The sequence below is a fragment of the Schistocerca americana genome, chromosome 2 (assembly GCF_021461395.2).
Source record: "Schistocerca americana isolate TAMUIC-IGC-003095 chromosome 2, iqSchAmer2.1, whole genome shotgun sequence".
NCBI lineage: Eukaryota > Metazoa > Arthropoda > Insecta > Orthoptera > Acrididae > Schistocerca > Schistocerca americana.
The window spans coordinates 358,014,394-358,033,082 of record NC_060120.1 but is presented as its reverse complement, the minus strand read 5'-3'; the positions used below and the strand labels follow the sequence as shown (position 1 = coordinate 358,033,082).

Sequence of the window (18,689 nt, the reverse complement as noted above, 5' to 3'; positions counted from 1 at the left end):
CCCCTATCGATAGCGGCCATTGTTGTTGTTGTTGTGGTCTTCAGTCCTGAGACTGGTTTGATGCAGCTCTCCATGCTACTCTATCCTGTGCAAGCTTCTTCAGCTCCCAGTACCTACTGCAACCTACATCCTTCTGAATCTGCTTAGTGTATTGATCTCTTGGTCTCCCTCTACGATTTTTACCCTCCACGCTGCCCTCCAATGCTAAATTTGTGATCCCTTGATGCCTCAAAACATGTCCTACCAACCGATTCCTTCTTCTAGTCAAGTTGTGCCACAAACTTCTCTTCTCCCCAATCCTATTCAATACCTCCTCATTAGTTACGTGATCTACCCACCTTATCTTCGTGTGAATAAAGAGCTAGCTGCGTTGCACAAGAACGATGTTTTTTGAAACCATGCTGATTATGTATCAATAGATCGTTCCATTCGAGGTGATTCATAATGTTTGAATACAATATATGCTCCAAAACCCTACTGCAAACCGACATCCATGATATAGGTCTCTAGTTCGATGGATTACTCCTACTACCCTTCTTAAACACTGGTGCGACCTGCACTATTTTCCAATCTGTAGGTACAGATCTATCGGTGAGTGAGCAGTTGTATATGATTAGATTAGATTAGATTAGATTAGATTAATATTAGTTCCATGGATCATGAATACGATATTTCGTAATGATGTGGAATGAGTCGAATCTAATGATTGCTAAGTGGGGAGTTATTGTATCAGCGTAATCTGAAAGGAACCTAATCGGTATACAATCTGGACCTGAAGACTTGCCCGTATCAAACGATTTGAGTTGCTTCGCAACCCCTAAGGTATCTACTTCTAAGAAACTCATGCCAGCAGCTGTTTGTGTTTCAAATTCTGGAATATTCCATTCGTCTTCCCTGGTGAAGGAATTTCGGAAAACTGCGTTCAATAACTCCGCTTTAGCAGCACAGTCGTCGGTAACTGTACCATCGGCACTGCGCAGCGAAGGTATTGACTGCGTCTTGCCACTTGTGTACTTTACATACAACCAGAATTTCTTCGGATTTTCTACCAAATTTCGAGACAATGTTTTGTTGTGGAACCTATTAAAGGCATCTTGCATTGTAGTCCATGCCAAATTTCGCGCGTCTGTAAATTTTAGCCAATCTTCGGGATTTCGCGCTCTTCTGAACTTTGTATGCTTTTTCCGTTGCCTCTGCAACAGCGTTCGGACCTGTTTTGTGTACCATGGGGGATCAGTTCTATCTCTTACCAGTTTATGAGGTATGAATCTCTCAATTCCTGTTGCTACTATATCTTTGAATTTGAGCCACATCTCGTCTACATTTACATAGTCAGTTCGGAAGGAATGGAGTTTGTCTCTTAGGAAGGCTTCTAGTGACACTTTATCCGCTTTTTTAAATAAAATTATTTTGCATTTGTTTCTAGTGGATTTGGAAGAAACAGTATTGAGCCTAGCTACAATGACCTTGTGATCACTAATCCCTGTATCAGTCATGATGCTCTCTATTAGCTCTGGATTGTTTGTGGCTAAGAGGTCAAGTGTGTTTTCGCAACCATTTACAATTCGCGTGGGCTTGTGGACTAACTGCTCGAAATAATCTTCGGAGAAAGCATTTAGGACTATCTCGGACGATGTTTTCTGCCTACCACCGGTTCTGAACAAGTATTTTTGCCAACATATCGAGGGAAGGTTGAAGTCCCCACCAACTATAACCGTATGAGTGGGGTATTTATTTGTTACGAGACTCAAATTTTCTCTGAACTGTTCAGCAACTATATCATCGGAGTCTTGGGGTTGGTAGAAAGAGCCAATTTTTAACTTATTTTGGCTGTTAAGTATAACCTCCACCCATACCAATTCGCACGGAGTATCTTCTTCGACTTCACTACAAGATAAACCACTACTGACAGACACAAACACTCCACCACCAATTATGCCTAATCTATCTTTCCTGAACACCGTCTGAGACTTTGTAAAAATTTCTGCAGAACTTATTTCAGGCTTTAGCCAGCTTTCTGTACCTATAATTATTTCAGCTTCTGTGCTTTCTATTAGCGCTTGAAGCTCAGGGACTTTCCCAGCACAACTACAACAATTTACAACTACAATTCCGACTGTTCCTTGATCCAAGCACGTCCGGTATTTGCCATGCACCCTTTGAGATTGCAGCCCACCCCGTACTTTCCTGAGGCCTTCTAACCTAAAAAACCGCCCAGTCCATGCCACACAGCCTCCGCTACCCGTGTAGCCGCCAGCTGAGTATAGTGAACTCCTGACCTATTTAGCAGAAGACGAAACCCCACCACCCTATGGTGCAAGTCAAGGAATCTGCAGCGAACACGGTCGCAAAACCGTCTGAGCCTCTGATACAGACCCTCCACCTGGCTCTGCAGCAAAGGTCTGTAGTCGGTTCTGTCAACGATTCTGTTTGAGATATTGTTCAGTCTGTTGTCATGTTGTATAAACATAGTCAGCACCAACGAATTAATGTGACATCCAACATCAATGGAAAACATTAGATTGTTTCTTGCTAAACGCAATTTTTTTAAATGGGATTTTATGTGCTCAACTGATCGACTGACCTAAAATTAGTCTAGTACGATATTTGATTCAACAAATTACAAGGGGACAGAATTGTTGAGCAAATATACCTTCAGGAGATGAAATTCCAAGTACCGCCAACAGGCATACTTAAAAGTAGAAAGAAAAAAGCTCTCTCTCCATAGCAGAGTTGGTGAAAGAATGTCTATGGTAGTGCTGTTGCCATGCTTTCAACTAAGAAGTGCAAATGGCTTCAGGTGAAAACAATAACTTTCTATACAGCTGCAACAACTCTGGGCTGTTGCCACAGAAACATACACAAAATTGTGTTACATGTGTGTTTGGGGTAGACACACATAGCAGCCCTGCCAAACCCACTACAACTGTCAGGGATTTTCTTTTGGCAATTCTACTATAGCTTTTCAAACTATCAGCTCTTGTCCCAGGGATGAAAGAGTGATAAGTTAGGGAAGATTGAAGAAGGGCAGGATCTATGACTGAACATTTTCCAATACACTTTGTAATTTTTCTGCAGGAAAATCTTTCAAGCTTATGTAAGCTACTTTAACAACTAAGAATGACTTCCTTCATTCTTTTGATTAAATTAGAAATAAATCAATCACAACTCAAACCAAGAGTTATGGGAAAATTAACTTAGCTAAAATAATCTTAAAGGAAATTTCATGACTGAAATAATTAACAAAAATAACCAAAGTTGAAAACTCATGTGCAGTTGATTGATGCACAACACAAAGATGAAAGCAGCAGCACAAAAAATACCTATTGTGCTGTGCTGTAACCAAAATGACATAGTGAGTTATGTGATTGAAACCATACAATTTCAACACTGCAATCTTTGCTGAAGAGAATTCATTCTTATCTGTTGTTACAAATTTGTGTCTAAACTATGCATGAAGTTTCCTTCTTGTCTGCTTAACTTTGATTTGATAAGAACTTCTAACTTTTCTGTTCTGAGATCTTGTGTAACATTTTATTTCATGGATCTCCTGTTTTTCCCTTCATTCAGAATACTGTGTGATATTGCTATTTTATCTGTCAATTCCTAAGACTTTTCTCCTTTCTGTTAACAAAAGTTAACGTCTAAGTCACATTTTGAATGATTCTGTATATATTGTTGGCTGGTAAGAAGATTTTATACTGAAACGTAACGGCTATTTCAACATTGAGGTCCCTTACTTTTTACAGAAACTAGTAAAATAAATGACATTATGGGGTTGCGTCTAGTGTTCCGTTAATTGGCAATGAATGGTGTTCTCATAAAAGGAAAAAGAAAATTATACATATGTTAAAACAGTTTCACAATTGGATTTGTTACAAATGATGACCAGCCCATATAGTATAACATTCTGTGGACTATCCTGTGAATCATGAAGGTTTGCTAAACCCAGATAAAATCTACACAGTAGATTAATGACATGGATTGGTACAAGGCAAGCCTGTGTGTGGTTTTAGGCAGTTTCTCATGCTCATTTAAGCAAATGTTGTGCTGTTCCCTAAACTCCACCTCAGCGAATACTGTACACCAACAGTTAAAATATGGTACATGATTCACAGCCAAATGGTGCTCACAACTTTCCTCCCTTCGGTTACATTGATGAGTGAGGAAGAACATCCGGCCTCAAAGTTAAATTATAAAATAAAATTTTCCAAAACCTTAAAAACATGGTCCTCATACTAGATGGAATAAACTCTGTGGAAAAGGAGAAGAAGAAGATTCATGATGAATTACAACAATTCTTACAGAACCATGAATTATCTCATGAAATTATGTGTAGCTTCTCCTTTATCCACGGGCAATACTTTTCTCCCTTTGCACTGAGGCAGTAGACAACAATGGGGATTATTGATTTTGAAGTACCACCTTTACTACTAATGGTAATCTTTATTTTCACTACTGAATTTTGAATAATGACATTCTCTTTTCATGTGAATACATGCCACATTGGGTCACATGTTCAATATGAGACAATACGTATAAAAGTACCTAAATACTCATTCCACAAGTAGTTGAATAATGGCATCCAGCTGCTTATAGCATGAGCACTCAATTACTTGTATGCATTTTCCTCCCAAAAGCTTGGCACAAGTTTGATGCAATGCATTAATAAAAAATTGAATGAGGAAATTTTGATACTGGCATCAAAAAATTAAGATTACCAACTGTGGAAGAGGCAGTTCTTTCTCATTCATAATTCCAATAATGATTTTTATATCACTGATACCGTAGTGTTTGTTTTTGTACAAGGTACATTAAAATTATCATCAAACAGCAAAATATTATAGTTTTTATGTTTATACACAAGGCATTTCTCCTAAAAATTGTCATTAGGATTTTCTCTAGAGTTTTAGCAGATATCTGCAAAATCAATAGGTGGAGTCATCCCAAACAAATAGTGCTCATCACATCTTTCAAGCAACACCCAATGTCAATGGCTCTGAGCACTATGGGACTCAACTGCTGAGGTCATTAGTCCCCTAGAACTTAGAACTACTTAAACCTAACCAACCTAAGGACATCACAAACATCCATGCCCGAGGCAGGATTCGAACCTGCGACCGTAGCGGTCTTGCGGTTCCAGACTGCAGCGCCTTTAACACCCAATGTCAACAGAAAGCACTTACGGGAAACGGGAATACAGATAACTGTATATGCAACAAACTGTTCCCATAAATGTTTATACATACATATATTTCAGCACAAAGAATGATACACATGTACACTGTACAAGGTACAAATGCTGACTGGAACATTAACATGGCAGCTTGTCAGAGCAGTTAGAGTTCAAAGATCATGCTTTACGTGGTGCTATCGATGCCACAGAGCCCCCACCCCCACCGCAGTACGGAGTATGGCCTGTGGGAGCCTGAGGGGAGGTCATGGTCGTGTGGGTGTCGGCATTGGAGTGAATAGTGTGAGGCAGCATGCGCGAGACTGGAAGCTCCATCTCAGTCAGGGCAGTATGCGAAGGCGCAGCAACAGGCAGCAGGTCCACATCATAATCTGCCAGCGGGGGCACGCGATGTGTCGGCTGGCCCAGGAGTAAAGGTGTGGGAAGGGGTGCAGCGTGCAGGCATGCCTGCCTATAATGCAGATCGAGCCGTCCGAGGAGATGAATGAACGAACTCTTGATGGATTGCACTCTCAGGGGAGGGACAGGCTATGCACTATCTTGACATCTAGTTCCTTGTTGAGTGTCTGTAAAGAGCATGAGCACATGATCATCGAAAGTGACAATCGACACATTGTCAACGCGGGTAGGTGGTACATTGCAGCGCAAGTTGAAAGTCGGGCAGCAAGTCTCTTCAGTAGATGAAACGTCATCAAAACCTGTGCATGGGGCTGATGACGACATGCTTGGGAAACCCGCGAACTGCAGTGACGAATCATCAGGAGGAGAAGACCCTACCATGGGATGAGCTAACTCATTATCGGGTTCGGCAATGGAAAATTCGTCTGGATGGTCTGACTGGGACAGCAGAGTGGTATCGGAGTCCACAAAAGCAAGCTTGAGCCTGTGTAGCGAAACGGCCTACTTTAACCATAATGTTGAACATCGTCTCACCCCTCTGGAGTACTTCAAAGTGGCCGTGGCACGGCGTTGCATGGTTTGTCTTACTGAATCATCCCTGAGCATAACATGGGAGCATATGTTGAGTGCAGTTGGCACATAAGTGTCCGGCGGGGTATGATTGATAGGTGGGTATAGCCGTGCGTGTCTAAAGTGGGTGCGCATTCTACTAATACAGTCTGGAAAGGTGGGGAAATCTTTGGGTGCTTAAGGCAGGATAAGTTCCCCAGGTAGAACCAAGCTCTCACCAAAAACGAATTCAGAGATGGTTCCCTGTAAGTCAGGTTTAAAGGTCGAACAGAGACCAAGTAACACCCAAGGAAGCGCCTGAGACCAGAGGCAGTCATTGCATCTGAGTGCTGTTTTAAGGGTGCGGTGCCATCGTTCCACTAAACCATTGCTTTGTGGATGGTAGGCTGTTGTATGAATTTTTTTAATGCCGCAAAGGTTACATAGAATCATGAAAAGTGCAGACTCGAACTGTCAACCCTGGCCGTTGGTGATGGTGGATGGGCAACAGAACCTAGCAATCCATGATGAGACGAATCCCTTGGCCACAGTTTCTGCTGTGATGTTGGGTACAGGAGCAGACTCCACCCAATGAAACATGCGGTCGATTGTGGAAAGGATATATCTGTGGCCCTCTGACAGTGGCAGAGGGCCAGTAAGGTTGATATGTACATGACAGAAACGTCCTTGCAGAATGTCAAACTTGCCAAGGGGGGGAGGGGGAGGGGGGGGGGGGGGAGAGGTGTGGCATCCAATTTTAATTGCGTTGGGAAATGCAGCTGCGTGCCCGGGTTTGACAGTCCTGCTTAACATTTTTCCAAACAAAATGCTCAGTGATGAGGCCTGTGGTGGTGCAGATGCCAGGGTGGGTGAGGTTATGAAAGGCGTCAAAGGTTTGTCGGCACAATGTGGGAGGGAGCAACAGCCACAGAGTGCCGGTAGAAGAATCGCACCACCCTTCATCCGAAATGCCGGGGAACTTGGCTTTGGTAAAAACAAGCGATGTCTGAGGATCCGTGAGGAGAGCTTGAGATTCCACATTAGAGGCCTGGAGAGCGGTGAGGTAAGATAAATCGATGATGCATGAGACAGTATTGACCCGTCAAAAGAAATCAGCAGGGATGTTTTCCGTGCCTTTGATGTAGTGTACATCTGTGGTAAATTGAGAGACCAGGTCGAAGTAGCGGAAATGCCATGGGGGTTGGTCCTCAGGAGGGTTGCAGCAGGCATCCGCCACTGGTTTGTGGTCAGTAAGGATGAAGAAAGAACGGCCCTCGATGTCAGGGCGAAAGTGTTTGACGGCTTCACAGACTGCTGGAAGTTACCTATCATAAGCGGAATATTTCTTCTGTGCTGTAGACAGTTTTTTTGAGAAGAAATGAAGGGGTGAAACCATGTTGCCTTTCTGTGTTGCTGTAATGCTGCCCCGACCACAATGTCGCTGGCATCCGTAGTGATGAACAACTCGGCAGACGGATCGGGGTGGGCGAGTACAACGGCATGAGCTAATGCTGTCTTTAGAGTCCTTAAGGCCTCTAGCATAGGTTCAGTCCAATGGACTGGCTTAAGGCCCAAAGTCTGTTTGCCGGACAGCGAGTCCATCAGCAGGACCTGCACAGCAGCAGCAGTAGTTAGATGTCGGCAGTAGTACGAGGTGCATTCAAGTTCTAAGGCCTCTGATATTTTTTCTAATTAACTATTCACCCGAAATCGATGAAACGGGCGTTACTTCTCGACGTAATCGCCCTGCAGACGTACATATTTTTCACAATGCTGACGCCATGATTCCATGGCAGCGGTGAAGGCTTCTTTAGGAGTCTGTTTTGACCACTGGAAAATCGCTGAGGCAATAGCAGCATGGCGGGTGAATGTGCGGCCACGGAGAGGAATGTCTTTCATTGTTGGAAAAAGCCAAAAGTCACTAGGAGCCAGGTCAGGTGAGTAGGGAGCATGAGGAATCACTTCAAACTTGTTATCACGAAGAAACTGTTGCGTAACGTTAGCTCGATGTGCGAGTGCGTTGTCTTGGTGAAACAGCACACGCGCAGCCCTTCCCAGACGTTTTTGTTGCAGTGCAGGAAGGAATTTGTTCTTCAAAATATTTTCGTAGGATGCACCTGTTACCGTAGTGCCCTTTGGAACGCAATGGGTAAGGATTACGCCCTCGCTGTCCCAGAACATGGACACCATCATTTTTTAAGTACTGGCGGTTACCCGAAATTTTTTTGGTGGCGGTGAATCTGTGTGCTTGCATTGAGCTGACTGGCGCTTTGATTCTGGATTGAAAAATGGCATCCACGTCTCATCCATTGTCACAACTAACGAAAAGAAAGTCCCATTCATGCTGTCGTTGCGCGTCAACATTGCTTGGCAACATGCCACATGGGCAACCATGTGGTCGTCCGTCAGCATTCGTGGCACCCATCTGGATGACACTTTTCGCATTTTCAGGTCGCCATGCAGGATTGTGTGCACAGAACCCACAGAAATGCCAACTCTGGAGGCGATCTGTTCAACAGTCATTCGGCGATCCCCCAAAACAATTCTCTCCACTTTCTCGATCATGTCATCAGACTGGCTTGTGCGAGCCCGAGGTTGTTTCGGTTTGTTGTCACATGATGTTCTGCCTTCATTAAACTGTCGCACCCACGAACGCACTTTCAACACATCCATAACTCCATCACCACATGTCTCCTTCAACTGTCAATGAATTTCAATTGGGTTCACACCACGCAAATTCAGAAAACGAATGATTGCACGCTGTTCAAGTAAGGAAAACGTCGCCATTTTAAGTATTTAAAAAAGTTCTCATTCTCGCCGCTGGTGGTAAAATTCCATCTGCCGTACGGTGCTGCCATTTCTGGGACGTATTGACAATCACCGCGGCCTCATTTTAAAACAATGCACATGTTTCTATCTCTTTCCAGTCCGGACAAAAAAAATCGGAGGCCTTAGAACTTGAATGCACCTCATAATTTTTAGTACCCAGGAAATGTCGGAGTTCTTTGTCTGTAGCCGGAAGTGGCAATGATGTGATAGCCTGCACACGGGAATTGGGAGGCTGTACTGCGTCTGCAGACACAGTGTAACCCAAAAATGTCACAGAAGACTGACGCAATTGGAATTTATCTTTGTTGACCTCGACACTGTTGGAGTTCAAGGTCCGGAGGATCTTGGATAAATGATCTTAGTGGTCCTTAGTCAACTTGCTGAAAATGAGGATGTCATCCAGGTATGCAAAGCAGAACTCGAATTGTCATGAGTCAATGAAATGTTGCCACATTTGTGTGGCATTCTTTAAGCCGAATGGCATGAAGTTGTATTGGAACAAACCAAGCGGCAAGATGATAGCAGTCTTTGGAATGTCTTCCAGCACTACGGGAATCTGGTGATAGGCATGTTTACAGTCAATCACACTGAAGATTATGGCACCCGATAACATATGGTTGAAATCGTTTATGTTCGGCACAGGGTAATTGTCCATAATGGTACAAGCATTTAAGCATCTGTAATCACCACACATATGAAAAGAACCGTCGTGTTTGGTGATGAGGTGAATCAGTGAAGACCAATTGCTGTCCAATGGCTGTAGAATGCCTGCCTCCAGAAGTTTGTTAATTTTCTGCTGGGCCATGTGCAACTTAATGGGGTTGAGATGTCTACCTTTATGCCTAATAGGAAGGCCGGTAGTGATAATTATCTTGTGTGTCGGCAGTAGTAATTATCTTGTGAGTCGTTCTGTCAGTGACGGAAGAGACTGAGAAATGCACACGAGGCTGAGTAACGTCCTGACGTGAAGTTTTGGGACGAGTGGGGTACGATGAGGCGTAGCTGTTAGCGCGAGTGGTAACAGGCAGCGCGGAGGTCACATGCCTGTTACGTGAGCACGGCGTGCGCTTGTTTGGAGAGATTGACTGCGCGTGCAGCACGGAGTGGATTGGGGCGCGCAGCGACTGTCTGTTGTTAGCTTTGCATTGAGTAACCGGCACAGGCAAGAGAGACGTTGGCATCATGCGGGGAACAGGGATAGCTGCCGAATAATGTGGTTGGCGTGCGAGAGAGGGGGGATGTTTACCAACACACGACCGGCTGTCTGCGCGGTGGGCGTGTTCGCATTGTGCGCATGACTGTCATTAGAAGCACTGTTTGAAACACAGGACACTGCATGTAGTGTGTGTGTGGCGGGTGCAGAGATCACTGAACACGAATTGTCACACGCAATGAATGGTTCTGGACTAACCTCATGAGTATCCATGCTGGTGTCTGCTGAAGAGGGTCAATCAGATGAAGGAACTGTGGACTGCAGTTGCAGCAGTTAGGTACGAGCCGCGGTGAGCTCATCAGAAGTGTGAGCAATGCATTGTTTCAACTCGTTGTTTTGCCGATGGAGTTGTGCTGCTGCATTGTACTCTGACAGTAGATTAGTGATGCAGGTCACAATTTTGTCCGCGAGGGTGGAGCACTCACGAACCAAATCACATGTAGCGACGTAAACGGAACAATGAGCATAAGTGCCTGAGCACGGTATCTGAGTGTCAGAAGGGTGATGTAGCACTGAACCTTGAACTATGTTCAGGGAGAGTTTGTAATGGGAGAAGAAATCCATACCGAGAATTGGTTCATCAATGTTGATGATGTAAAAAGCCCACGGGAAATGTAGAGAAGGAGATAGATGCACCATAACTTTAGCAGAGCCGACAGTTTGTAATGTTGGTTCCTTGACAACGCGTAGAAGCAACTTTGTCAGTGAAAAAACAGGAGGAGCCACCAATGTAGGTATGATGGACACATCCGCACCTGTGTCGACTAGAATAACAAGCCGTGATGAAATGTTGGTCACGTATAAATGACTGCTCGGCCAAGAGGACGAGTGGACAGAGTGCAATGTTTGAGGACGCCTGTGAAGTTCCCCGCAGGACTAGGCATCTTTTAGATCCTGCGGTCGGCATTTGGGTGCTGGCAAGGTAATCTGTACTTCTTGGCCTAATCCCCGAAAATCTTGTGGTATCAGCAGTACGGATGAGCTGGATATGGCGATGGCGATGATTGTGACAGCGGAGGAGGTTTGTCCTCATTGATCTGTTCCAGAATGTAAACCGGGATGTATGGTGCATGTGCAATTCTTGAGTGCTCAGAAAGAGGAGAGAGCGAATGAGTACCGCCCGGTGGTATAGATGGAATGGAGGTGGAACGAGCCCTGCCTCTGCCCGCAGATGGCCGGTAAACAGGCGACGTAGTGCAAATGAGTGGTGAGAGGTGTGCTGGTTGTTTTTGTTGCAGTAGTGCATACAGCTGATCTGCAATGTAAAGGCGAGAGCTGATAGACTCAAAGGAATGCGGTAGTAGGTGTATCTGCAGGTCGGTAGGTAACTTGACAGACCATACTGCCCAGAGGGTAACGACCAGCATCGTGTGTTCACTCACAAATAGCCGAAGGCGGCACCAGAGTTGTGATGGAGTGTGGCCCCCCAGGTGTTCCTCGTACAAGATTTGATTATTAATTCCTGTGGTGAGCAGGTGAGTCGGTCCAATACTGTATTCCTGGCAAACTCGTATTTTGACGGCGGCGGTGGCGAAAGGAGGCGGTCACTTATTAAATCTGAGTGGTCATGGAGTTGTGTGATGAGACATAGAAATTTAGAGTTGTCATCGGTCACCTGATGTAACTCGAAAAGGTGCTCCACAAGTGCAAACCCTGAAATGGGGTTGTCCTCGTATAAAGGAGGTAGCTTTGGCAGACAGCCAGGGGTGGGGCGAGGGTGGCTTCGGCGTATCTTGGAAGGCCTACTATCCCATGGTAGGATAGGCTGTCCTATAATCCTGCACTACTGGCGTGGACATGTTACTAGCAAACATGTCCCAAACAACGGCCGGTTGCAATGTCCCTGGTGAGTCACGTAAGCACTACATGGCAGGCATGGTTGGAACCACGGGAATGAACGGATGAGCAGCATGTGAGGTAGGCCTGTAAACTGGACCAGAGGTTAAAGGCATAGTACTTAAATTTTCCACCTTGGAAATGACGCAGAAGACCGGTGCGGCAGGCACATACGGTACTGCCGAAGGAGATAGCGATTTGTTGGTCGGAATCGGGACCCCAATGAGTGAGAGGGGGTAGGGGGGGGGGGGGGGGTTGGTATTTGGTGTGGAAACAGCGAGAGTTTTTTGGGCACATCGGAAACGCACCCCATGTGGTAGGACCATAAATCACTGGTGAAACCTCTTGGTAGTTGCATTGTCATGGTACAATGTTCCTGGATGGTGAAGGGCCGTCGGGTGTGCTCGAACCCACATGGTCGAGAAACTGGGCGACAGATCTGGTGGTTGAGCCTGGCGAACTTGATGTCCATTATTAAAATGTGAGGAGGGCAAAACTGCATGTGCGTTTTGCACAAATGGCAGCATTGTACACAGCATTACTGTATCCGATGTTGCGGCACGTAGAGAATCGAAGCACGTGTGCGAATTTGGGTCCCTTTGAACACTACACGAGTGATTGATCATTACATAATTCTGGAAATCGTCCACTTCACCTTTCACATGCCGGCATGCACAGTCTGGCAACATGAAACCTGAGTCCATTGTCTGAGGTAATGGCGTAACACTCGGCCATTGTAGAGCTGCAAAGTTTGAGGTTAACTTCGTTGGAGATCAGAATCACTGTCTGACGAAACAACCGTTGGCAGGGGATTGGAGTGGCCTGGTAGTAGTAGCTGAACCTCCAAATCCTCATATAAAATGTTGGGTGAGCAACCTTGGCATCGAACGTAAAAACTGTTGATTCCACACAGCCGGCACAGAAGTCGTGGAAGACATAGAAACTTCGGGGTCACCAATATGGGAAACGGGAATATGCATAACTGTATACCCAACAAACTGTTCGCATAAATGTTTATACATGCATATATTTCAGCACAAAGAAAGATACACGTGTACACTGTACAAGGTACAATGGCTGACTGGAACATTAACATGGCGGCTCGTCAGAGCATTTAGAGTTCAAAGATCATGCTTTATGTGGTCGATGTGATCTATCAACGCCACACACTGATTAGTTTCCTGTTACAGACAAAATTATTTTTAAAGTGGAATTTTACATGCCAGTTCAGTATAGCAATCCAGGTTAGTCTAGCATAATATTTATTTTATTGATTTTCACTAACAACGACACGAAGACTCAAAGAACAATCAGTACTCAAGCAGCAATAGCACTGCCCCGGCTCACACTGATTGATACAGCACAGCATGCAGTGCTACTGAGTCCCTTGTGGATTGCTGCTTATTCTTCGTGTTTTACTGTCCCTGTTAATAAGTATCGATAAAACAAATATCGAACTGGACTAAAGTTGGGAATGCTCCATTGAATGGGGACATAAACTTCTAATTTAAAAATAATTTTCTTTGTAACTGGAAAGAATCTGATGTCTTCTGTTGGCGCTGAGCACCACATGAAAGACATGATGAGAAGTAATTGTTTGGGCTGGCTCCAGCTACACATTGAAAAAATGAAATTACAAATACCTGCTGAAACAAGAGAAAAAATGTGGCCTAACAACTCTAAGGAGACAGCATAGATAATGCATAATCAGATGTGTACTTGTTTCCTAATAGATGACATTATGAATGTGGAGCAATGTGACTAAAATGTTATAAGTACTTGTATTCATACCTTTGTGTTGATTCCCTGCCCACACTCAACTCCTCCATGAATCACAGCAACTGTACCATCATCAGCGTAAATAGATACAACTGAATGATAATTACCCAGATATATAAAAGGATATCTCATAATTACCATTGCCATTCCCCTTTTTCGCCATCGGTTTTCCTGTAACAAATAAATCTCACTGGAACTTGATATTATTTGAAATACAAGATCATTTGAAATTTAATTAATCTTCAGATTTTAGGATTAGACTCTCACTCATCAACCTACCTTGTTGAAGGTTTCCACTGCCTTTTTCCTTTCATCATATTGTGCAGACGACTTCAAATCATTGATAATACCAACCAGTGTATCATCATCTTTTGTTAAGTTTGCAAGTCTGATTTCCAATGGATCCATTTTAAGATCATTTGCTATATGTTCCATTATAGTTTCTACCATTGCATTTCCTTCTAAGGAACCTGGTACAAAGGATGTCAATAACTTTTATAATTTTGGCATAAAATATCAGTTAGTTCATTCACAACCAGCACAATAATTATGAAATGAGATAAAAATGAAATATCAACAGTTATTCCAATCCTAAATCAATTATCTATTCTCTGACTGCACATACAATGTGGTCTGGATATTTGTAATGTTATCAGTCCACTTTAGAAATTCTGAATCAACTACAAGACACTGAACTAGTGCTTGAGGAAACTGCAGTATCCGGAAAGAAAGGACAGAGTGAATGTAAATTGTAGCTTATATAGAGCATTATATGTGTAATATGTGATGAAGATTGCAGAGGCGCGACACTCACACTCAGAGGCAACCTCTTTTGTATGACCAGAAACATTAGGGTTATACAAAGCTTAATCATTAAAGGACTGTCAGTAATATGAAAGCAAGTATTGGTATGCTTTCACAACATCAAACAATTGAGTATCATCAAACAATGGAAAATCCAGCATGGAATGTAACAATACCAGAGAAGGAAATTGCTACTCACCATATAGTGGAGATGCTGAGTCGCGACAGGCACAATAAAAAATTCACACAATTAAAGCTTTCAGCCATTAAGGCCTTTGTCAGCAGTAGACACACATATACACATGCACACACTCACGCTCACATAAACACAACTTGCACACACATCTGCAGTCTCAGAGAGCTGAGACCACACTGTGAACAGCAGCACCAGTGCATGATGGGAGTGGCGACTGGGTGGGGGTAAGGAGGAGGCGGGGGTGGGGAGGGGGAGGGATAGTATGGTGGGAGTGGCGGACAGTCAAGTGTTGCAGTTTAGATGGAGGACAGGATAAAAGGTGCAGATGGGGGAGGGGTAAGTAGCGGAAACGAGAGAAATAATTTTTGCGTTTTTTGCACCACCATGGATCCATGCTCCTTTCATCTGTGCCAATACGGAAAAGTTTCCTTATTCCTAGCCAGATCCCAGTCCCACATACTGTTCCTGCATTGTTGCTTGGCACTTGAAATCCTCGCTAATGGACTTACCATCAAATTACCCATCTCTGGTTGCCACCCCTCCTTCCACAGTGACCTCCACCTGTTCAGATTCCGCCAATCCTTAGCCCTCACCAACATAGTCCTGCAAAACCATATCAACCAAGCCCAATCCTCCTTGCAGTACCTTCTCTCCATCCGCAAAATTCTCCTGCTATGCAATCCCAAATTCCTGGAACCCATAACACACACTGAAACCCTTGCCCTGCAGGAACTTGAGCAACATGCACAATGCCACCTCAAAAAACTCTCCATCCTACTCACTTCCTACGCCCGCCTCGGAGTAACGTTGTCCACCACTTCTACAACCAACTCCAAACCTCCCCCATGCCCCCTCATAGCTGACATAGCCTGTCTTGCAGACCTACTACATTTACCCCACCCCCCAAAACTCCTCCCACCACCACAAAGAACTCAGAACCTAAACAGACCCGCAACACAGTAATGAACCTTTCCTCCAGAAGCCTTAGTCCCACAGAACTATCAGTCCTTTCCAAAGACCTCACCTTTTTCCCCACTCCCAAATTCAACCATGCTGGACTAATTAAAGACCTTCTCTCCTTCTCCCAGTCCCTACAGTGGAAACACTTTTTCGCTACCAACCCAACCAATCAGACTCAAACAAAGACCAATATTGAACCTTGCCAAACTCAGTTCACTCCTCTATCCAACCATGATACACCCCCACTGCCTCCGAACCACCCCCTGTTAACTTTCCAGAATTTCTTAACCTTGAACCTTCCCTCAACATCATTCCCAAATCCCTCAACATGCAAACTAACCTTACATCCACAGAAAGAACCACAGTCCACCATCTAAAAACTGATCCCAACCTTATAATCCTAACTGCTGACAAAGGCTCCACCACCGCTGTTTTGCACTGCATGCATTATGTGGCAGAAGGACTCCATCAGCTGTCAGATACTTCCACCTACAAACGATGCCACAGTGATCCCATTCCAGTAATCCAGCAGTATCTCCAGTCACTACTCAAACCCTTAGGCCCATCCCAGAACCTCTCCCCAGAGTCCATCTCCCTACTTACCCCTACCACTCCCCACACTCCCACCTTCTACATGCTTCCTAAAGTCCATAAACCCAACCACCCAGGACACCCCATTGTGGCCGGTTACTGTGCCCACACTGAGAGAATCTCTGCTCTCGTAGACCAACGCCTTCAACCTATTATCCAGAACCTATCCTCCTACATAAAAGATACCAACCATTTCCTCGACCGACTCTCCACAGTTCCCGTCCCTTTACCACATGGTGCCCTGCTCGTCACTATTGATGCCAGCTCCTTGTACACTAACATTCCTAATGCCCATGGCCTTACTGCTGTTGAACACTACCTTTCCAGATGCCCTATTGTTTCCAAACCAACAACCTCCTTCCTAGTTTCCATGACCAACTATATCCTCACCCACAATTACTTCTCTTTTGAAGGCATTACCTACAAACAAATCCGCAGTATGGCTATGGGCACCTGCATGGCACCATCCTATGCTAAACTATTCATGGGCCATCTAGAGGAATCCTTCCCAAAAACCCAGAACCCTAAACCCCTCACCTGATTCAGATTCACTGATGACATCTTTGCTATCTGGATTGAAGGTGAGGACACCTTATTCACATTCCTCCAGAATCTCAACAACTTCTCTCCCATTTGCTTCACCTGGTCCTGCTCAACCCAACAAGCCACCTTCCTAGATGTTGACCTTCACCTCTGAGATGGCTACATCAGTATCTCTGTCCATATCAAACCTACTAACCACCAGCAATACCTCCGACCGTGGTATTCCGCTGTCCACCGAACCTACGCAATACAGCTTATTACAAATGACTGAAGCTATTTCACAGCTCTACAATAACTTTATTATTTGAGATATTTTCCCAATGCTTTGCACACAGATACAAAAACTCAAAAAGTTTTTTTAGGCATTCACAAATGTTCGATATGTGCCCCTTTAGTGATTCGGCAGACATCAAGCCGATAATCAAGTTCCTCGCACACTCGGTGCAGCATGTCCCCATCAATGAGTTCGAAAGCATCGTTGATGCGAGCTCGCAGTTCTGGCACGTTTCTTGGTAGAGGAGGTTTAAACACTGAATCTGTCACATAACCCCACAGAAAGAAATCGCATGGGGTTAAGTCGGGAGAGCGTGAAGGCCATGACATGAATTGTTGATCATGATCTCCACCACGACCGATCCATCGGTTTTCCAATCTCCTGTTTAAGAAATCCCGAACATCATGATGGAAGTGTGGTGGAGCACCATCCTGTTGAAAGATGAAGTCGGCGCTGTCGGTCTCCAGTTGTGGCATGAGCCAATTTTCCAGCATGTCCAGATACACGTCTCCTGTAACGTTTTTTTCGCAGAAGAAAAAGGGGCCGTAAACTTTAAACCGTGAGATTGCACAAAACACGTTATCTTTTGGTGAATTGCAAATTTGCTGCACGAATGCGTGAGGATTCTCTACCGCCCAGATTCACACATTGTGTCTGTTCACTTCACCATTAAGAAAAAATGTTGCTTCATCACTGAAAACAAGTTTCGCACTGAACGCATCCTCTTCCATGAGCTGTTGCAACTGCGCCGAAAATTCAAAGCATTTGACTTTGTCATCGGGTGTCAGGGCTTGTAGCAATTGTAAATGGTAAGGCTTCTGCTATAGCCTTTTCCTTAAGATTTTCCAAACCGTCGGCTGTGGTACGTTTAGCTCCCTGCTTGCTCTATTCATCGACTTCCGCGGGCTACGCGTGAAACTTGCCCGCACGCGTTCGACCGTTTCTTCGCTCACTGCAGGCCGACCCGTTGATTTCCCCTTACAGAGGCATCCAGAAGCTTTAAACTGCGCATACCATCGCCGAATGGAATTAGCAGTTGGTGGATCTATGTTGAACTTCGTCCTGAAGTGTCGTTGCACTGTTATGACTGACTGATGTGAGTGCATTTCAAGCACGACATACGCTTTCTCGGCTCCTGTCGCTATTTTGTCTCACTGCGCTCTCGAGCGCTCTGGCGGCAGAAACCTGAAGTGCGGCTTCAGCCGAACAAAACTTTATGAGTTTTTCTACGTATCTGTAGTGTGTCGTGACCATATGTCAATGAATGGAGCTACAGTGAATTTATGAAATCGCTTCAATCATTTGTAATAGCCCTGTATACCCGTCCATCCTTACACAACACCTGCTCCCAATCCCTTACCTCAAGGCTCATACCCCTGTAATAGACCTAGATGCAAGACCTGTCCCATACATCCTCCTACCACCACATACTCCAGTCCGGTCACTGACATCACCTACCCCATCAAAGGCAGGCCTACCTGTGAAACCAGTCATGTAATTTACAAGCTAAGCTGCAACCTCT

At 44.6% G+C, this 18,689-nt stretch overlaps 1 protein-coding gene across 1 annotated transcript in view; it reads right to left on the bottom strand.

Annotated features, from left to right (window-relative positions):
* The window catches only part of LOC124595300 (xanthine dehydrogenase-like), a 414,231-nt gene that overhangs the window by 86,636 nt on the left and 308,906 nt on the right, over positions 1–18,689 (bottom strand). The window contains exons 19-20 of the mRNA XM_047133986.1: positions 14,079–14,269; positions 13,812–13,970 (exon numbers count right to left, since the gene is read on the bottom strand). Coding sequence (XP_046989942.1) covers positions 13,812–13,970; positions 14,079–14,269 — 350 coding nt within the window. The remainder of the gene's footprint in view (positions 1–13,811; positions 13,971–14,078; positions 14,270–18,689) is intronic.